At 38.4% G+C, this 22,255-nt stretch overlaps 1 protein-coding gene across 3 annotated transcripts in view; it reads right to left on the bottom strand.

Annotated features, from left to right (window-relative positions):
* The window catches only part of MGAT5 (alpha-1,6-mannosylglycoprotein 6-beta-N-acetylglucosaminyltransferase), a 111,665-nt gene that overhangs the window by 47,419 nt on the left and 41,991 nt on the right, over nucleotides 1–22,255 (bottom strand). For all 3 annotated transcript variants that reach the window (XM_030278062.4, XM_072931715.1, XM_072931716.1), the window contains exons 2-5: nucleotides 21,757–22,145; nucleotides 17,952–18,119; nucleotides 6,223–6,299; nucleotides 4,671–4,760 (exon numbers count right to left, since the gene is read on the bottom strand). In XM_030278062.4, the coding sequence (XP_030133922.2) occupies nucleotides 4,671–4,760; nucleotides 6,223–6,299; nucleotides 17,952–18,119; nucleotides 21,757–21,994 (573 nt within the window). In that variant the 5' untranslated portion in view covers nucleotides 21,995–22,145. The remainder of the gene's footprint in view (nucleotides 1–4,670; nucleotides 4,761–6,222; nucleotides 6,300–17,951; nucleotides 18,120–21,756; nucleotides 22,146–22,255) is intronic.

The following is a 22,255-nucleotide window of genomic DNA, read 5'->3' as shown; positions in this document are numbered from 1 at the left end:
TAGTGAAATGGAGTAGGATACAGGCAGCTTTGGATGTGGTTCTTTCAAAGGCAGTCTCAAATGTTGGGTGTTAGGTACCCACAGCCCCAGTGACACTGCCACACAACATTTCACACATCAATCAACAAACAGCCTCTTGTCTGCCTTCAGCAATGGGCACTGTATTCGATTCCTCTCATATACTGGCATTTATGTCTTTTCCAACAATTCATTAAAAGACTAATCCCAGTTTAAGGTGAGAGAAGAAGAAAAAACAACAGCCCAAATCACCCTAAATCAGGCCAATCCACCAACAGGTAATTCAGGGATAAAGTGCTGACTATCATTAGCATTTCACTTTCTTAGGGACATATGTAAGATGACCAAATATGTCTGAACTTTTGGTGATTTACATTTCAGACAACAACACTGGTTTTGTGAAAATTCTGATTATTTGCACAGAATTGAAAGAAGCTGGTTTGATGTTACATTACACTAGAGAAATGCAAATCATCAACTCAATGTCCAGGATTAGCAGCAGAAATGTGGAAAGGGGACTTCCCCCTGGACATAAGCAAATTGCAGTAATCTAGAAAAACCACAAGGATTAAAGCAATCTCTATAATTACAATACCCAGGAATTTTCACTAAATTGTGCCTCAGACTACAGCTTGCACCCTGGAAACAAATCCATGTTCAAAATCACCTTTGGTTTGTATTTTAATGCTTTAGTCCTGAAAGCAGAAGTAAGAATATGAAGAAAAATACTCCCACTACCAAACTATGCCTTGTGTTTCCATCAAGTCTGAAGAACTGAAAATGAGAATTCTCTCCAACAGTGTATTAGCACATATGCAAAAGCTACAGGAGTCTCACAGACTGGAATTCAAACCAGTTTTAAATCTTTGAAGTTCTGGATTCCAAGATGGGTACCAAAAATTTACATGTCCACCTCAAAGGTGAGCTGGAGATCCAAAGCCTGGGATTTTAGAGAGACCTGCCCAGCTCCAGCAGGTAAGCACCAGTGTAATGGGAGGGGGTAACTTGCACCACAGCTACCAGCTGACCACCAGTCCCACTCCTGTGGGAAGCAGTCCTCCCAGAGAAACATGTATGTAGCTAAAGAAAAAAAAAAAACAAAAAAACAAAAAAAAAAACAAACAAACAAACAAACCTCTAAGTCCCCTCCATTTTCTCCACTTTTTTTCTTTTTAAAGCTTGGAAATAGTGTGAAAAACTCATTTTCTAGAAGATATTTTTAAAAGTGTCATTCTTCAGCTGCAAACTGACATTTTGCAGTGAAATATATTTTTATACTGCCTAGAAATTAATTTTTCCCATTTCTGCCCAGAGGCAATCCAATCCCTGAAAATGATAACTGTGCCAATGCTATTACAGTGTTAAACAACTGCTTTTTCCATAACTAAGTGCTAAGTTTAAAAGTAAGTAACTATTCTCTTTGGGCATCACAGTTAAAAAGAAGCAAGTTTATCTTACTTTTTAATGTTTGCTATTTCTAATCCCTGTCTAGCTCTGTATTCAAGAGAATTTAAGCCTGATTTTGCTATTCAGGCCATTTCTATCTCACCCACTCTTAAAAGACTCCAGCACAATTTGTGTTCTGAGGAGCAGAGGGTGGTGAAGCAGAGGTTGCCCAGAGAAGCTGTGGCTGCCCCATCCCTGGAAGTGTCCAGTGCCAGGTTGGACAGGGCTTGGAGCAGCTTGGGACAGTGGAAGGTGTCCTGCTCATGGCAGGGGTGTGAACAAGATGAGCTTTGAAGTCCCTTCCAACCCAAACCATTCCATGAGTCTATGATCACACAGCTGCTTATCACACCCCAGAGAAGATCCAGCACCTGAAGCAAAACAGTGAGAAAGAAGTGCAAAAATTCTCTGTTTCATCTGCAAGTTTGCACAGAGGTCAGCTTTAAACAAAATGCAGAAGCCTGGACATGCTGGGTTGCTTCTTGCTTTCCTTGGGCTGCCACACTTGCCTCCCATTCTGCTCAAGCAGCCAAGACACAGAGCACTGGAGAAGAGCTGTGTTCCTGCAGGTGTTTTTGCCACCCAAAGCAAGGCAGAACTACTGGTACCTGCACTTGAACAGGCTCTTCAGGAGGGAACACCTGGGGCAGCCTGGATTTTGTCAGAATTGTTTCTGTTTTGCAGACACTCATGGGGAAAACAACAGAGCACATGTCTGATACCCAAAGGCTAGGCTTATGCCAGCCTTTTGTTTCTAAACCTTTACATAAACTGTGGACAAATTACTTTCTGTCTCTGTGGTTCTGACCCATATTGCACACCAAAATGAAACATTTTGGGCTCCTTTGTTTACAAGTTTAAAATTACATTACAAAGAGTACTGGATGAGCATAATGTTACACCCTAACTGAACTGCTTCAGAATAAAAAAAGTAGATCACAGAAGAGTATGAAAGAGCATAGACACTTGTCACAATAGACTGTAGAGGTGATTTGAAGAGTAAAAGTAGATATATGCATAATTTCATGCATATTGTTTTTCCAAACTGATGTTGTACATAATCTGATGCATACATTGCCTTTTGAAACATGCACATAACACAACCCTCTCACTCCAATAGTCTAACCTTGAAGTAAAAATGAAAAATCTTAACAGTAATATCCTTTCCATTACCCTAATGCATTTTAATATTTTAAATCAGCAATTCTGACTTGAGAGCTCTGTAGGCACATTTATCATTCAGCTGTGCAACCACACTATAAACTGTCAACTCTTCATCACTGTCCACATTGACAAATTACTCTTGCAACAGCATTTCCCAGTTATCCCTAGCAGCCAACACACCTCATAAATCCACATCATTGTAGTGTTATTAGAATTTCATTTCATGCTTGCATTCGCAAACATTTAAGCTTTCAACCTCTGCTGCTGGACATTAATCATGAAATTAATCATAGGATTAAGAATGCCAAATTTAAACTCAGGGTTAATAACACGCTCACCCAATATTAGTTTTACATTCTGTCATAAGAAAATACTCTAAAAGAAAAAAAAAGAAAAAAAAATACCTCTTTCTGAAGTTACCAAATATGTCCACAGGCTAATTGCACTTTTATTCCTTCATGAAATGAAAAGTTAACCAAATTAAATATTGCTGCTTAAAGAAAAAATTCCAATCCCAACACCCTTGAAAAAATAACCATTTTGAAAGTCTGTTCACATTTGGCCCTGAAAGATCAATTATGAAAGACCTAACAGCATCAACTGACTTTTCAAGACTGATGATAAGGGAAGATTTTCACATAAAAACCTGGGATTTAACAGAAAGGAAAAATAATAAATGTCATTGAAGAATATTAGAATCTCATGTTGAGCTCAGATACATCATCATTTTTAAGATATATCTGCACTGAAACCACGAAGCACCTGCTGGTTGACAGAATACTAATGACCAAACATAGCTCTTCTGATGCGAAAACAAAACCTTCTAGTAGAAACCTCAGATCAACTTCAGATGATTACGAAACCATATCTCTAGCCTCTATGATAAATAACAAGATAAATAATATAGTTGTGCTGTATCTTCTCCTTCCACAGCTTCACAGCCCATAAATAAATCAACACTCGGTGCTAGAAATGGAATGAGTCAAAACTGTGATTCAACCCAGCCTTTGTTATGCCTTCAGATAAATGTTTTGGATATGCATTTAACTACTGCTGCTTCAAGCAACACCCCCAGAAGTTCAATGACAGTCAACTGAGTAAATCAACAGTAACTGCTTTGATTAGAACTGAATTATTTATTATAACAGACTGACTGTTTTAATCTCAGATATATAATTCAAAATCCCAGCCCAACCCTCCCAATCCTACAGAAGCTACCAAATTATTATTAGATGCAATCCTACAGCCACATTGGCTCTTACAGTTCTTTGCAAGCAGCGAGCCACTGGATATCAATACTCCTAAGATCAGTTGCCATAAGTTATCAAAATTTCATTTATAAGAAAGAAGAGGCTGAGTGATCAAATACACCTGACTATTTCTGGTGCATGCACACTTAAGCCAGTAATAGAGCTCTCATGATAATTACTTGACAAAATTAATTCTTGGGAAAGAAGTATCACCCAGGAAATAGAAATAAATCTCACCAGGACAAGCACCCTACTCAGCTGTGTACAAAACACATCAGGCTGTGACAGGCACCAAAGGCTTTAGCCAATATAGCTGCAACTTCACTCAAAAATGTGATGTTCAGGTTCTATTGTTTTGTTCCTGCTTACAGATTCCACAATTCCGAGCAAGAAGTGGCCATGCTGCTTAAGAAAATGGACCATCTAGCACCATTTTCTAAATTCCAAATGCCTCCCTAGTCGTACTTCAGCAGCTGCATTAAAAGCAACAGAAAAAGTGTTTAAAGGCAAAGATCTCTGACTGAACTTCATATGCAGGTTTAACAGGATACCCAACGTGGCCTCCCTGGAGAGCTGCTACTTACATCACTGCAGTTACAAACATTAGAATTCTTCAGGCTAGAAACCCCTGCAGAGTTTATGAATAATAGCAACACACTTAGTAATTCAGTTTTAATAACTTTTTCCTCTTTACCCAATTATTCCGAACAAAATGATGATTTCTTTCGAGAAAGGTACAAAGCTATGAAGGCAATATGATGTTCCCCTTCTGCAGATGAAAAGATTACTGACCTCACTGAGGTAAATAAAAAAGGAGCATGTGGACCCATCTACACCATAGCTCGCGTAGCAGGGATCCGATCGCCACATATCTTTCATCCACTGCAGCAGAACAAAAGACACAAAAGTTTATTAGGTTCAAGTACAACAAAATAGCTTTGTTTCACACCCAGGAATAATGGAGGAAGTGGCAAAGTGACTATAAATATCACAAATAACAACCCAGGAATTGATTAATGATTAGCAGCACTGTATCCCTGCTTCCAGTAATGCTGGGGAAGCAACAGCACAGCAGATGTGAGCACAGCTTATACAAACTGGCAGCCAGGCCAGCAGAGACAAATATCAAAAGGAGAATAAAACTGGGATCCAGACATTTGGCTGTGGCTGGAGTTGAATGCATTGTGTGTTTCCCACCATGACATGCTCCCTCTAGAATTTCACATATAATTTCAGTTACCAAGACTGAAATCTGCCATTTCTGCAGAAGCAAATAATTAATTTCAGTTCATATTTCAATATTCAAATAATTTATTACATAGTTACTATGCAGCCTGTTTGCCAAAACAGATCAAAACACAGACCAGAGATTCAAAATGCAGAGACTTTTAATTTCACACATACTTGAGTATTTAAGCAAGCAGAAATTTTACTGTTGTCCACCACTAATCAGAATCAAAGAATAGTTTGGGTTGGAAGAGAGCTTAAAGATCATCTCATTCCAATACACCTGCCATGGGCAGGGGCAGCTTCCATTAGACCAGGTTGCTCTGAGCTCCTTCCAACCTGGTCTTGAACTTTTAGGGATGGGGCATTCACAGTAATAAATAAATATTCCTTACATTTGAAACATATCTTGGAGGGAAAAAAAAAAAACTTAAAAACCTCCATCTCTGCAAGTTTGTTGGAGTTTGTTTCTTTGCTTTTGTTGCCTTTTTCTTTCTTCCTTTCCAGCTAAAGTCTGATGGGTTGTAATATTTAGGCTTTCCAACTGCATTATTAGTAAAATACAGGACTTACGTAGAAATGCACTGTGAATCCCAGAATTCTGGTTGCACACTTAGGCACTGCTCACTTGTGAGCAGAAGAGCCAGAATGTTTTCAAGGGAAAAGGGGAATAGAGGAACCACACAGACTTGTGGGCAAAGAGATGAAAGAAGTGAAAAGAAACATCATGCTGGAAAAGGGGCTGGAGTGAGGTACCCACAGAATCACAGCCCTGGGACAGGGGAGCCCCAAATTACTCATCATGGGGAAGAAATCAGGGCTTTTCCAAAAGTAGTAGTTTCTGAATAAAAAGACAGCATTCCAACAATAAGGCTTTTCAGTAAATAATATAACATTTTAATATGGCAGGTGTTGCTGTCTGAAGAGGATCCCACTTTATTTCTCTGCAGGACTAGTATTAAAGGCTTGAGGAGAGCAATGCTGCAGTGACACACAGTCCTAAATATCCTATTTTTTGACTCAGTTTTTCTTGTTTAACACCACTGAGCAGTGACCTCTTGCAACATATGTTCTATTTTTAATAGAATGCACATAAGGTTAAAACTAGTTCACTTACCTTTATTTTCCCTTCACAGTGAGGAAAACCATCCATAGGAGGCAATTCACACTGTTCCTGGGCTCCATTTATGAGGTCTAAAAAGAAACACAGACCATAACAGCTTCATTTCACAGTTCTGGCAGATAGCCTGATGAATCTTGCCTTTTATTTTCATAAATCCACAGTCCAGACTGACTGGGTTATATTTGTTACAACATTAAAACTCAGTGTGCTCCTTTTTGACCACATGAGAAAATGGTTGCATAGATTTCAACTCTGACTGGAACTGAAAGCGCTGAATTACAAAAATCAATCTATGAAGACTCAAAGATGAAGCTAATCCATACTGAAAATAACAAGAAAATAATTTCCTAATCAAAGTGTGTTTGAAACTACTAAATTGCAACAATTTGTTTTCATTTGTCAAACATTTATAGGCTGTATATAGCTCTTAAACATAAAACTAGTTTTTCAAGCTCTGCTATCACTTTATCAAATACCTACGATCTGAAACGTGGCACCAGATATATGACCCAATTAATAAATGTTGCAATATGATCTAATTTAACAAGTGAGTAGCACTATATCACATCTCACAAGAAATATTTCCTATGGTCTCCCAAGATATTTTTTTCTTCTTTTTTTGCCCATTTTAATATTTTTTCATTCTAGATTACTGCAACACATTGAAGACTCTAATAAAGAGCAGGATTTCTAGCCCATGAGCCAAGGAAAAAGCAGCAGTTTTAAAGGACATTACCCCTTCAGCTCCAAGGGACTTTCTTAGAAGAACCCTCTAATGCAGGCCTTTAAGGCAAGAAAAATTATTACCATGGTGGAGAGATTCTTGCCAAAGGCAGTGAAGGAGGTTTTCAATTTAGGTAGTTCATCCCGCAGTTATCTAAATTATACCTGCATCATTTCTGGCTTTTTCTACAGGCAAGAATCAAGATCATTAAAGTCAGCCAGCCATCAACCTGGGAACACTTTATACTGTGGCAGCAACTGTGCACAATTTCATCCAGAATATGTTAATTAGAGAGCCCAGAAGAAAATACAAAAAGAAGGTTGCAGTATTAGAATAGAACAGTGACAAAAATCTGTGGGTAAAAGTTAAAATGCTGAATTATATTGTTATATGCAAAACCCGCGACCTGATCTATCTATTTTCCAATTTTTTTGCAAATAGCTTCTTTTAAAGATAAAATTTGAAATGTGAGCCAAGCACTGCAAAATGAACTTGATGGGGAAAGAAGGAAGGAAGTCCCTACTTCTTTGTCAGTCTCTGCAGCAGGAGAGATTCGACAAACTGAGTTGCACTGCCAGTGACAATAGCACTGAAGCAAAGCAGTTTGTACAATGACTTTGTAATTTCAAATCAATAAGCACTTTCAAAATAATCAGCCTATCTTCTTATCCACGTGGGATTCTTGCAGACCAGACCACCGACATCTAAGGCTCTGATTTCTGCTCTGAATAAGAACATGCAGAGCATGCATACAGATAGCAGCAATTTAAAGCAGATTCTCAATTCAGTCAGTAGAGCTACATAATAATAGGACATTTTGCTTTACTGCAGTTCAGGAATCAGACCTTCCACTTGCATCACACCAGAATCAGCACATGAGATCAAACAGTAAAAAAAAGTCATGGTTACTATGTGGTAATTTTCAATAATAAGTAAAATTCCATTAGAAGACCTTTATGGTCTAAAACAGTTTGTGGGCTTTTTTTTTTTTTTTTTTTTCCCTCCTAACTCATAAGTATGAATGCAAAATAACAGTTTTACACAAGGCATATCAATGTCAAGATCTTCCTAAAACATAAAAAGAACTCTGAAATCTCTGGTACAAAATCAGAGATGCAGTTCAACCATAGGGTAAATTTAACTTTCAGCATCATACTAAATTTAGGGTGGAAAATACTGAATGCCTGGGTATAGCTTGCCAACAAGAATAAGCCATGAATTTTGTCATTTAAAATTAAAAAAAAAAAAAAATCTTCTAGCTCAAGTTAATTATGCTATCATATGATGGCTTTCCTCTTCAGAAGGTTAGTCAAGCAAATCCTCTCTTCTACTTAAGACCTATTAAGTACAGAGTAATACATAAGCACAAGCTATAATTCCTTATTTTACAGCACACAGTGCCAAGTCTATCATTTATACCATATTTCACTTTAATAGGGATCTTATGGCCTGTTAAAGAAAGGAAAGACGGAGGAAAAACCCCCAAAATCTGGACACAGCCTGATTTTTGGTAAACACACAACAGCAGTTTACATGTTTGCTTCTGTCATGTGTGAACACCTTCTCTGCATCCCAGTGTGTTTTTGTTGAGAGACAAAGACTTTGCTGCTGTTAATTACTCACAAGTTTTACAGGATCCCTGTATTTATAAGATCTATCTGCAAGAATAAAACCCCTCTTCCAACAGTCACACACTGCACCAGCCCCACACTGCCACAGCTCCCATCAGCCGTGGCAGTGCCACAGAGACTTCCCAAGCACAAACCCTCCCAGCCCTCCCTGCTCCTGACCATTCCAAGAAGTAAAAAGGAAGAGAGACACATTTTTCTCAGCACAAGCTACAGACTTTCTCAGGCTTCTGGTCTCCCCTGTGGCCAGCTGTACTAAGGCTTTTTCAGAGCAGTCCCACTATTGCTCTTCCACTGGGATGGGTTACACAAAAACAGAGCATGGATCTCTCCAGGCTAATCTGTACAGGGAACATGGAACACTAATGCCCACCTTTATCACCTCTATCCATGCTGAAATATTAATGTGGCTGGGAGTATTACCAAGAGTATCTGACATCTTTCCTCCTTCTTGCCAGCAACAGTAAACAAGCCTAGGATTCACCTTCCTCCACAGACAGAGGAGATGCTTCACACAATCACCATCTTCCCACCCCCATCTTCCCATTCAGCCTTTCCATGGATCTAAATCCCAAATATGCACATCAGCTTTCATTTGCTTCATTCTCAGCTATTAATCAGGTAATAGCACTGTGAAGGAAATTCTATATAACTTAAATACAAACAGTCCCATGAAACAATTTACATAAAACTACTATCCAAAGCAGAAAAAAATGTTGCAATGTGTGCATACAAGGGGAAATGAATGTGAAAGAACAGGAGAAGGAACAGAGAAATGTCACTCTGTTCCATCTGAGTATTCCCTAGAGAAGCAGTCTTTTCTCTGTGCCCACGAACTGGAAGCCAGCTGATGCAGTCAGACTGGAAACACATCTACATCAAGGACTGCTGTCCAAAGCAACAACTGCCTGCAGAAATGGACAAGTCAGTGCTAGTTTCCACACATAAGCCTGAGAATTCAGTGCAGAGCTCTGAATTCACCAGTGAATAATCCTGACAGTTCCAGTGAACTACTACTTGCTCTGATCATACCCTTTCTTCTTGGCCACCGGCAGTGGGAGTTCTAGGTTGAGAATCATCCCTCGCAATTTTTTTTCCTTAATGATCAGACCCTGTATGAAGAATTACATTTCTGCTCCTCTTGCTGCTCATTTGAACTCAGCATGGAGGTGTGTTTGAGCTTGCTGGGAACACCTCATAGCTGTCTCTCCTTAAACAGGAATCCAGAGGTGAACAAATCTTGTGTTTGCCATGAGCAGCTGAGACCAAGCTCAACCAGAGACCAGCAATTCACACTTCTGAGTGGGATCATAAAGACAAGGGCGATGAAGAAGTCGGACCCTGGGGATACCAATCTTCACATCAGGATCTTCCAAAGCATGAAAAGCAAGCATTAACATACAAGTCAAGACTTAGGAGGTTTTCATTATTTGGAGATAAAACTCCAAAGCCTAGTATCTTATCAGGATTCTTGTTAAAAAGTCTGGATAGATGTATTATGCTGTTAGTAAATTCTTTCCTGAAGGGGAAAACTACATTAAACCAGACATTACTTTTGTTGGAAAATAGTATTTGAAAAACCACAAGAACTTTTACCCTTAATTAGCTTAGAACTTACAGCCATAAAAAGTTATAAATACAGCTGTCAAGTTGGTACAAAACAACAGCAGTTAATAAACACACTTTTTTCTCCTAAACTTTGCGTGAGCCATTATATTAATTTATGTTTTACACACACCTGTTTTTGAATTAATGCATAGCTTTTCTCCTCTTGACTGCTGTTATGAAACACATAATTATTAAACATTTATCTCATATGATGTTAAATTAAAAGTCAATACATTAACAAACTAAAAACATGAGCATAGCACATTATAAACCTAAAAGCATGCAGTCGGTACAGATAATCCTGGGAAAAAATAAAAATACTGATAAAACACCAACCAACTGCAGATTTAAAAGAAAACCTCTTTAAATACTGTTTGTGAGGTCCTGGGATATTTAAAATACAACTACCAAACTCCATCCTCATGTTTAGAAAGGAGCCATATGTTCCCTTCACAGATGATGTACAGCTTTGCAGCAGACATCGTTAGAGCACAGCAGGTGAACCTGAACTTGTGAACAATCCTCAGTTGTTTCAGTGCAAAGTCTGGCACGTCAGCACCAACGCCGAGGCAGATCTGAGCTGAGCCACCAACCCTGCACTGGAAAAGAAGCTTCTCTCTTGTTGCTTGCTATGAGTGCTGCACCTGCTAAAGCCCCAGGCCTTCAGCACCTAAACACCAGCTCACAGATGCAGCTCTTCATTGCCTCCTGCATTTAAACTCCACAGGTTTTATCTGTAATAGTAAAGGTTTATAACACCCACGTTGAGAATGATGCGGCTAAAAGCACAGTCTGCCGCAAGGAACTGATTTTTGTTTGCTTTCAAGTTGCTCTTTAATAAAACAGTAAAAATGAGCAATAGTAAGAGCTACATGCATATTTCCTCCCTTTCCTACATTGCACGTCCTTCAAATAATGTGCTTTGTAATAGGCTAAAAACCTCTGTTTCAATTTATCTCCATCAGACAGTTAGGAAGTCTAGAAATATTCCACTAAGACAGTACTCTGAATAAGTGTTATAATTAGTTACTCAGCAGTGAGTGCTGTTTGATAGGTGCTCTGTTTGTCACAAGAGTTTTAAAATAACAATATTGGTTAAAGCAAATTAAAAGGCTGCAATACAGCTGAAACTGCAAGCTGACACCAGCAGCCTATCTACTCTGCTAAGGACCAGCTTGGTGTTCTTCTGAGAATAGAAATGGATTAAGAATTTAACATGACAACCTAAATATGATGTACTTTGGAACCTTGAGGCTTAAACTCTGATTTTCAGACTAGTGCATATTAAAGTATTTTTGATGATATACAGCACAGATAACAGCTCAAGTCAAAAGTGTTTCCATCAGCAGATCTCACACAATGCAGAACCTCCCTAGTGTTATAAGGTCAGAGTAATCACATCCGATCAAATATTCACCAATTTTATCTCTGTTCTCCTTCTGGTTTTAATCATTAAATATAAGTACTATTCTTACTTTAATTCATGAAACTGCCCTCTTGTTTCTATTTCAGTCCTGAAATCTGGTATCTGTGGTTAGACACAGACTGTAGTTAAGGCTGGTTTAGTTTGTGTAAGGTCTTCTTTCCCTTCTCCAACTAATTAACACATTCCCAATTCAATCCACATTTTTCATCTCCAGCTGGTAAGATTTCTTTAAAGAGTGAATTTGCAGTGTGAGCTGAAAGCACTAACAACATATTCAATCAAATGAGCTAAAGGTTTCAAGATTTTAAATGCAGAGCACAAAATGCTTTCTACCAACATTTTCGAAACTTCTGTAGCAAAGTGTTCGTATGATTTAAAGAAAATTAACTTTTCTACCTCTAGTCCATCCTCACACAAGCTGTGCTGCTGTGTTCCATTAGCATTACAGAAATCAATGCAGTGTTAGGAGAATTCAAGTAGTAGTCAAGTGGTTAATCAAAATGCAGCCCAGGGGACCACTAAGAGACCCTTCAGCATTGTTAACACAGCCTTGCACTGCAGTGGAAAATATTCACCAGTGGTCTTCTGCACACACCACACTGTGCTGTGACAGCCAGGCTTGAGGGCACACAAAACTCCCCAGATCCACATACCTGCTTCTGTGGGAGGAGGGGAAATCTTAATAAATACACATATACGGTGTGGAAAAAGAATACAACTAGTAAGGCACAGTAAACATGAGTCAAAGCAAAATATCACCTCCAGGAAGCTGCTATCTTGACTATCAGAGCCAATGCAGTCCCACACCCTGCTACAGCTGGTACACACTGGTGCCCTGTGGGCACAGTCAGTTTGTGCTCCGAGGCACGACACACCATGCTGACTGAAGAAAAGCCTACTCCAGTCCTCTCAAGACAGCAAGGCAGCTTTGGAATTTAAAACAATATGCAGCATCTTAGCTTTTTTAATCTCTGCAAGTACAGGACTATGGTGGAACTGTGGTTTCAGACTGCTAAACCCAACAAGGCTGCGTAACAAAATTCGTCAGAGAGTCATGGAAACAAATCCACTGATCCTGAGGTTACCTGAGTCTTTCCCCCCCAACCTAAAAGGCATCAGCGTGGCAGCCCCAAGTCTTCAGGAATAAGGACATGGAAATACCACGACAAAGGTCCTTCTCACCATAATAACATTATAAAAAAACCCATTCTTGTAGCATTGCCAAAGCTGACTTGTCAGCCTGCCTTGCTGCATATTCACGAAGGATGCCAGATATCTGACAGGGATCCAAGCCATCATGTCTTAAATGACAAGTATACACTGAAGTCTGCATCTTAATGAGTGACTTGAAAGATGTTAAAACTGAAGTTGTTAAAAGGGAACTGAACAGCCAACACAGCAGAACAAGTTAATGCACAAGGCAGAAAAGCTATGGAAGCTTTGAACACATAGACAAGAAATGTCCTCCCTCACTGTGCACTGTGACATGCAGCAACCTGAGCCTGGCTGTCCTTAGGTTTAGCTGGGGTCCTCCAAGCACCTTGTACACCTCCAGCTGTGTACAACGGGAAAGCTGAGGAGGATTTAACACAGACCTTCACTTGCTCAGTTTTGTGGGATCAAAGACACGCAATTAAAATCACTCAAAGCAGCACTTTCCGAGGCAAAAGAATGTTTTGTAAACAACCAGTCTGGCAGAGTTTTCAGTACAATAATTATATCTGGGGTGTTAGATGGTCAAGATTATAAAAAATTTAGCTTGTCACTGAAAAAGCACAGAAAGAGCAATGACCACCTCTAAAGAAACCCATCACACAACACAACATCCTAACCCTACTCTCACTGCTTACCAAAACTATCACATGAAGAAAACAGAGGACTGATTCTCTGATCATGTTTATGCAGATTTCCCTATCTGATGAATCATGACAGTGCAATTCTGTCCCACAAAAATCAAGGATTTCTTTTATCACTGTCTTAGAAAAGCATAACTGTTAAAAACTAAATTGCCTAAACCAAACTCATCCTGTGCTTGTCACATGGAACCAAAGATGCAGCTACAACAATAGCAGCCCTGTAGACAAACTCTGCTTCCAAGTGCCATGGTTTTGTATTTCCCCATTTCTGTTTAATCACCTCTACCACAGCAACTTTAAATCTACTTAGGGCGTCATTTGTGGCAGTGCTTCAAAGTTTCCTGTTGTAAAGGCTGGTGAGAACTCTTATCTCCTAGACACTCAAAGTTTAGATTAATACTTTTCTGTGTGTATGAGAATATAATACTCCCCACAGATGCAAAAAGGATGGCTATCAAATATCTCAGAAGCTTTTCACATACAAGATAGATAAATAGGAAAAAGAGAGAGAAGGAAAGATGGCTTTATTGCTCTCAAAACCAACCAACCAAAGCTTTATAAGCATCTTTATTAACAATTCACTCTTTAATGAACAACATGGAGGTTCTGAAAAAGCAGTTGAATATTGTCAGTATCCAAACCACCAGATTGTTTGATGGTTTTGTGGAAGGAAGAAGAAAAAGCAAAATATGCTTAGTTTTATACATGGATCTAAAAAGGGGGCGGAAGTAACACTTAAGCTTCAACTCAAGCTCCCCAAGTGTTCACAGCTTTGCTTTTCAACATATTCTATGCAGCCTCATGCTCTAGCACAAGTCCCATCCTCAACTCCTCTAGGATTAAAGATGTATATGCTATTAAGAGCTCATGTTCTATTATTCTTTCATACAACCAGAAAGAGAAAAAAACCCCCATTTTGCTCTTAGGCTTCCCTTACACTAACTTCAGAGGACCACACTAAAGCTAAACTCAGTGAGGGTAGGAATACACACTACAGTCTACATATACACAGCAATTAGATTGAGAGTCACAAAATCAGAGACTGGTTGGGGTTGGAAAGGACCTTAAAGACAGTCTTGTTCCAATCCCCTGCCATGGGCAGGGACACCTTCCACTAGACCAGGTTGCTCCAAGCCTCATCCAACCTGGCCTTGAACACTTCCAGGGATGGGGAGTCCACAGTCTCTATGGACAACTTGTGCCAGATCTCAACATTCAAAGAATTTCTTCTTAATATCTAATCTAAACCTGCCCTCCTTCAGCTTAAGGCCATTTGCTCTTGTGCCATCACTCCATGACCTTGTGAGAAGTCCCTCCCCAGCTCTCTTGTAGCCCCCTTTAGGTGCTGGAAGGGCTCTAAGTTCTCCCCAGAGCCTTCCCTTCTCCAGTCTCTCAGCCTGTCTTCATTAGGAGAGGTGTTCCAGCCCTGTGATCAAATCTCAAGATTGAATCAAAAGAAAGTTTGAGTTCACCTACTTCAGAGACAGTTAAGTTATATCTTTGCTAAATCCCCAATAATTTATACTACCATTATCACTTTCTTATCATGAAGAAGTCTCATCCAGATGGATTTTCTTCAAGTCCTTTTATCTGCCAATAACTCCACACCACCACAGAGTGATATTTCCACGGCAGATTTCACCACTGCTGCCTCAGTTCTACACCACACTTGATAGCCAGATGTGGAACAACTTAAAAAGAAAAAAAACTTTGTTTCATAACATGGGTATTTTTTCCAAACTGCTAAATAGCTTGATTATTTTCAATGCCAATGCTTCCTTTTTCTTCTGCTGTCAAGCCTCTTCAGAGAAGTTATTGCTCATTCCTTCAGGAAGTAAATTACAGCGGATTATAAACTCCAGGTTTCTACATGTCCTGGCCCAACACTGGAGTCCCCCAGATTTTGTGACCCACCTTGCTTTACACAGTCAAGACTATGTTTTGTTTTGTTGAATATAGCTTAAAACAAAGAAAAATAAGCTTTGCTATTTATTAACTTCTATGCTTTCAGAGAGGCCTCAGAAGAAGAAACGCTGATAAGAAAGTCTGCTCATGACATTGTACTGTTTCACTGACAAATAAGGCTAGAAATCACTTAATTTACTGCAGTTTTAAGCAGCAACTCTTGAGGAAAACAAAAAAAACCAAAAAAAACCAAACCTGAAAAACTCAAGAAGCCTTTAAAAAAGATTAACAAAATTATTAAACATTGTGTTATTCAGATGTTCCACAAACACTATGTGGAGCATAGTGTGGTCCAGACAGAAAGACCAAAATTATTAACAATTGCTAACATGATTTTGTCTAAGGTCAGCATTAAAATATTACAACTGGTAAAGACAGGATGGCTAATCCTAACATGCTTGTTGTGATCATTTCATAGTGTAACAGCTGAATGTTATAAAGAAAAGTATCATCTGTATTTCTATACATACCTCTTTCAACTCCAACAAAATGACAAACTGTTGGGTAACAAAATGCCTTCACCACAATTTTCACATTACCTCAATTGCTCTGACACAACATAAAAGGGATGTAATTGAAATATTACAGACAAAACAAACATTGGCATTGTCACAATGTCCTCACCTAGCTTATTTTCTGAACAATTCCTTCCTAACAGAGAAGATACTTATATTCCAATTATGCTGGAATCATATGGATTTCAGAGTGTGCTGTCAGGAAACTGCCACGAAGGAAGAAGTAGAGACAAGTTTTTCACTTCCATTTGGCTGCCTCTGATCTGAGTAATTGCCACTGATTGCTTCAAATGGATGAAGAGCAGGCACTTAACACAGGGGTTAGGTTCAAGCTGTACTCTAACCCTAGGTACTCTTCAGTCCAGAGGTACCTGAGCAGTGACATTTTCCAGTAATCAGCACAATACTTTAATTGAACCTTAAGGAACTTCTACCTAAAGGTTTTTCCTGTTGCTGCTGTTTAATGGCTGCTTCAGACATTTTAAACTCAGTGTACCAAGAGTCAAGGGCAAAAACCAGTGGCTCTGATGAGAGAAATTGCGCTCTTTGCCGCAGAGCAAGCATCAGGCAAAGCAATGAAAACACTGCAAATGGAAAACTCTTACCAGGCTCCTTCAGTGTTGCTCCTGAATACCAAAACTGTGAATCTAGCCCACTCCAAGAATAATAAATAAATTCAAATCACCCTAAGAACTGATGAAAGATGTTTCCTTTTCACATAAGAACAATGAACTTTTGCCCATAAATTTAAAAGTAACAACATGAATATGCATGTTCCAATGATCTGCAAATCTAAGGAAACAACAGCTCTTTTGTCCAGCTACAAAAAGAAAACATACAGGGATATTTTATATATGGCCCAGAAACTCTAACAGTGCTGTACTCATTCACTTTCCATCTCAGTGGAAATTTTTCCAACCAAGATCCTGTGCTGGATGCTTTGTGGCAGGAAAGTGGCACAGCCTGCCAGAGCCCTGCAGGTGCTGCACCTCTTCACCTTGTTCCTGATCTGCCTTCAGTTCTAAGGAGGCAAGGCAGATGGGGGGAGGGAAAGGTCTGTCTGACCAAGAGATAACATCACTTTAGCACCCTGGTACAGATAAATGCAGTTAGGACTGAGCAGCTCTGCTGCCACACTGTCATCAGGCTATCACTTGCAAATCTGCTTCCCCAGACTTGTTCCAGTGGCATTTCCCTACCAAAGGCAGCATTTGCTTCTCTATTTTGAGAATTCCAGCAAGTAACACCTTCTCAACAGAAATATTTATTTTTGCAGGAAACCCAAGGACAGACAAGACATAGGAGCACAGTTATCAACTTATTTACCAATTTGCCTTAGCTCTTCTGCTCTGTTCTCTTTTGGGACTGCAAAGATCATTTGACTTAGACTCAGACTTTCCTATGAGTCAGGACTGCCAGTATCTCTTTCAACTTGGTGGCAGAACAAAACAGTCCATTCACTGAAGACAAAATGAATGACTTCAAATGCCATCTCAAAACATGTTTTTATTTTAACTGAATGTACCAGGTAGGTGATCTCTCTGTGTCTATTCCTAAGAGCCATTAAACACTGTAGGGAAAGACATTTTTAAATCATGACCAACAAATATAATAAATGTTTTCTTTCAGTTAATAACCAATAAAGTGGATATGGTAGAATGGCAGAGCAGATTGATACCAACCGAAAGTTAGGCTTCAAGAGAAAAGATCTCCACAGTTTCATCATTCTAAAATGCAACTATTTAAAGCATAAAACATCTACTATAAATGGGTGAAGTATTCTGATTAGAAGAGATTTTGATTTTCTAATGTGCTCAAATTATCACAGAAAAAAGATCTTCCACTGAGCTTGGACTTCAGTTTATCACTGATCAAGGCTAGACTTTGAATTTTGTTTTCTAAGACATTTAAAACATCTAACACTGTTACTATGTTATGCTCAAGAGAGAAAAGGTTTAGCTTAAACAGCTCATAAATAATTTTAGTAGTTGCCATACACACCTGCTACATTAAGCTTTTCAGCTGCTCCTAAGCTAGGAGCAGAAGTGGTGGTATTGTTGGTCGAGTTTGCTCCTGTTCCATTAAGTACAAGATTTTCCACCTTGGACTCCAACTTCCCAATGCGCTGCAAGATATTATCCAACAGGACAGCAAGTGTCTTTTTCAAATCTGCAAACGAAAACGAAAAGTTAAACTGCTTAATAATGCAGTGCACACTTGCCAGACAGATCAAAAAAGAGATTCAAGAATGAGACTGGAGATATATATATACACACATATTTCTCTGTGCAAATCTTTGCCATTAGCAGCTCTATGCACACATGTTCACTACTTTGTTCAGCCTGAGATCCAAGTTTCCTTGGCCATGGCACTTGTCAGCCTGTATATTTTATGAAGCACAGTGCTACTTATAGATATCCACATTCAAGGTGAAATGTGAGCCTTTACAGGAAGAGCAAAACGCTTGCTTTGCAATGGCTCAAGTAATAAGAAGCTGCTTAAATAATAATGAGTCTAAACCTAAATCCATATTCAAGCACTATCAGAGGAACAGTCTGTTGCTACTCAGTCACCTGGGAACAAAAATCCCCTTCCCAAAAAGGACAGCTTTAAGCCAGTCTTCTCCTGCATCTCCTCCACACAACCAGCTTCTGCAATGTGAAATTAAAAATAGATAATAATTTCTAAAAAAAAGTTAAGTTCAACTTTTCTGTTGTAGTCACAAAGCACCAAAAATCACCAAAAATTTCTTCAGTCTGCTGGTGATTGCCTCTGACAGAGGACTTCTTTGGCATGGAAGGCAATGAACAATAGCAGGAATTTGCATATCAAATGACAACATGGAAACAGTTCTCCAGTACTTTTTCCCTTGGCTTTTATTTTGTTCAGATTCCTTGAAGGAACACAAGATACTTTGACAAGTTAAAAGAACTAAGGGCAAGAGGAGAAAACTACATCACTATCAGACGAAACTGTATAATTATAATGGCAAGGACCAAAGAAGATGAAACTATTGTTCTTTGTTCATTTACCCTTGTAAAGAATAAAGTATTTGGTACTTTACATTATTTTTCCATTTAATTATTTAAATTATTTTTCCATTTAATTACATAAAATAATCGCATGTGTTTTGGTATTCCGGTTTTCACAACTTTAGAATCAAATAATATTCTGATCTATAATAGAAAACTTTTCCAAATATCTGAAGACATTCTACTGTCTCTACAGCAGTTGTAGTTTTGCCACATTTATTCCATGCTTTTTTTTTTTTGGTTTTCCCATTACTACCTCAATTCTTGTGCAAATGAGAGACTAAATAAGAAAATGCTATTACTTTAGAAAGCTTATAATTGTTTTCTCCGAAGAAAAAGATAGTCATATTTATTCCATGGTGCCTTTCTCATCATAACTGTGATTTCCTTTGTCCTGTAAAGATCAGAAGGTGGAATCTGAAGCAGTAGTCCACACATCTGGACTATTTTAAAAGGGGTCCAGAAGTTATTTAATGGCATAGTGTGTGGAAGAAAAGGAAACTCTGGACTTAACATGAACAAAACCGTGGTAGAGAAGGAAGAAAAAATCTAGGAAAAATAGTAGTGAAAATAATTCAGGAAACAGTGAGGAAGAAAAGTAGCCTACATAAAAGCATACACAGATCATAAAGACAAAAGAGGTTTATTTTAATTTATAATTTTTTAATTCTAATACCAAGATACTGATATGAGAGACATCTTGTCAGAACAAAAAGGGAAGTGGAGGTTAGTTTGAGAAGGGGAAGGCAGAAGCACAGATTCACAGAATTTTTGTAAAAGAACCATTTACTGCTATAAAGAAAAATCTAATATTCACTGTGTATATCTGAACTATAACTTTTAAAAGGAAAATGTTTGAGCCACCTACCTGACAGGTAAATACATGGCAGAAAGAAAAAGTGAAAAAGTAAACAAGCTGTGCAACCACAATTAAGGAATGAGTGAAAACCTTTCAGGTGGGTAAAAGCAGCCAAATGCAGCAAACATTTAATTTATTCTTGAACATAGAAATCACAACTGTGCTCACTTAAAGCAATCAGAGGATGACATTAAGAGAAATAAAAAGGCTAAATAAGCAAGAGCATTAATTTTCACGGAACATTGAAGAAACCTCTACCAATTATTATTAACATCAGTCATTAATGTGTTTATTTGTGAAGAGCTAACCTGATTATTTGCTAGCAGCAAGTCATTTGGTATGCCAAGCAAGACAAATTAACTTATTAAGTAATTACCCTACCTAGTTTCATAAGCTATTATTTAATATGGTGTTATTCACTCACCATAGTGCTTTTCCCTAAAATATTTTCAATAACTGCATCACCATTATTTTCCATCTTTCCAAACTACCTTGTTGAAAACACTGGGCTAAACTTAAAATTTAAGTCTTTAATCTTAAAAATCTTCTCAGCCATGGACTTGAAATTGTTACACAAACCTTGGCTTTCCCTTCACAGAAGCGACACAAAGTTATTTCACCCACTTCCAAATGCAGTTTGACTTCTCCTTAGGAACTTGACCAGTGTTTGGAGGCAAGTCAACTTATTCCCCAGCAGGATTTGGAACAGGAAATTAATGCCACAGGCAACAAGCTGCAGGGGGAACTTTGCTTATGGATATCCTGTACCCATTTTAATCCAGTTACCTTCAATATCTGGCGCCAGACTGTTTGGGTTTTGTTGTCTATTTTCCTTCTCAGTTCATCCACCATCACACGCCTGCACAGTAACAGGACACTGGTAATGGCTATACAGCAGATAAAGTTTTGTTTTGAGCATAATCACACAATCCTCTAAGGATCTCTACTGGCTCAGAAATCCTCAACCCAAATATTGATCTATACCACTCTGTTTTGCTTGTGATGCTTTGTAAGGCTACAGCTCCAGAATAGCTCAACATGCAGCCACAAATCTGGAGTTACAGAATAAGGGCAGGCTGCTATTTAAGCAATGGAGCAATTTAATTGCTAGCAAATCTAAATGACTGCTTAGTTTTCCAGACAGTCTGGAAGTGCATAGGTAAGTAGGAAAGAAAGTGAGTCTAAAAACTGCTAAACAAGTACGGTGTATTATGTGATCTTAACAGACTGAAAAGGAATCACACCTAACCTGAAATTTGGTTATATTTTTTTTAGTAATATTTTCAGGTAATATGCTTTGTTCTTTTCTGCTTCCTTTGTCTGACACATGCACAAAACCTGAACTCTCATGTACAAACTGGAAGAGAGAAAGCATTAAAAACAACTGCCAAACAAAGCACTAAAATTCATGGAGTTTTCTGCCCTGAGGCAAACAGGATATACTTAAAGTTAATTTAGGATTATACCAGATAAATAAACTTAAACATTAAGTAAATTGACTGAACAAAGAAGTGAAATGGGAAAGAAGAAATAAATAGCAGGTCTCCATTTTAAACTAAAACAAGTTTTTCCACAAGGAATTTCTTAGATCACTGAAACGAAAACTGAAAAGCCTCCCAACTTTCTTAAAAACACCAAAAAAGTTTTTCTTTAAAGTGAGTTCTAACAAATAACCTAAAGCATACTAGATAGAGCTACTAGAGAGACATAATAAAAATTAGCAGACAGCTTCATTTTCAAGTGACTGGAAATGTAAAGTTTATCCCACTTAAAAGGTAAGGCCATTTTCTCCATTTGTACAGAAAATGCACAGGGTAAAGTACTGCTAATTGAGCAGCATTATGAAGCAAAATATTTGGGCAATTGAGGAAAAAGACTTAATCAGATTATCAAATAATCCAGAGAACACACTTACCATATGCTGTCACTGTCCCAACATAAGGCCCATCAACTACATTTTTATTTTCTTCAGCTAATGCTTTGATGTATCTTTTGCTGAGATCTAAAATTTGCTCACGCAGAACTGAACTGCTCTCGTGTTGCGTTTGTTGCTGAATAGTAAAATGCAGAAGCATCATTCCCCAAATAAAACCAAAAGTCACCAGAAAAAAGCCTAGTTTCTGAGAGGACAGCTTCCATGGAGAGAATGCCATGATTCCCAACAGATTCACACAGTTACTACGAAGGTTCCTAAAGCATGAAGCCAAACAGCAAGTTCATGGTCCAGGTATATAAATATCACAGAGCAGGACTCAGTCTTATTCCAACTCCTTTGTCAACACATATCCGTATTTCAGTTCCATCCTGTTGCAAGAGAAGAGAAAAAAGGCAGAGTTAGCACACCTCAAGTTTTTACTACCCACTCTAGGTGTTCCCTCTAACTGGTACAAACCAGGAGCAGACAAGATGCTTGT

This window comes from Taeniopygia guttata, chromosome 7 (genome assembly GCF_048771995.1).
Source record: "Taeniopygia guttata chromosome 7, bTaeGut7.mat, whole genome shotgun sequence".
NCBI lineage: Eukaryota > Metazoa > Chordata > Aves > Passeriformes > Estrildidae > Taeniopygia > Taeniopygia guttata.
The sequence above is the reverse complement of the archived record's forward strand: the minus strand, read 5'-3'. Positions and strand labels throughout refer to the sequence as shown.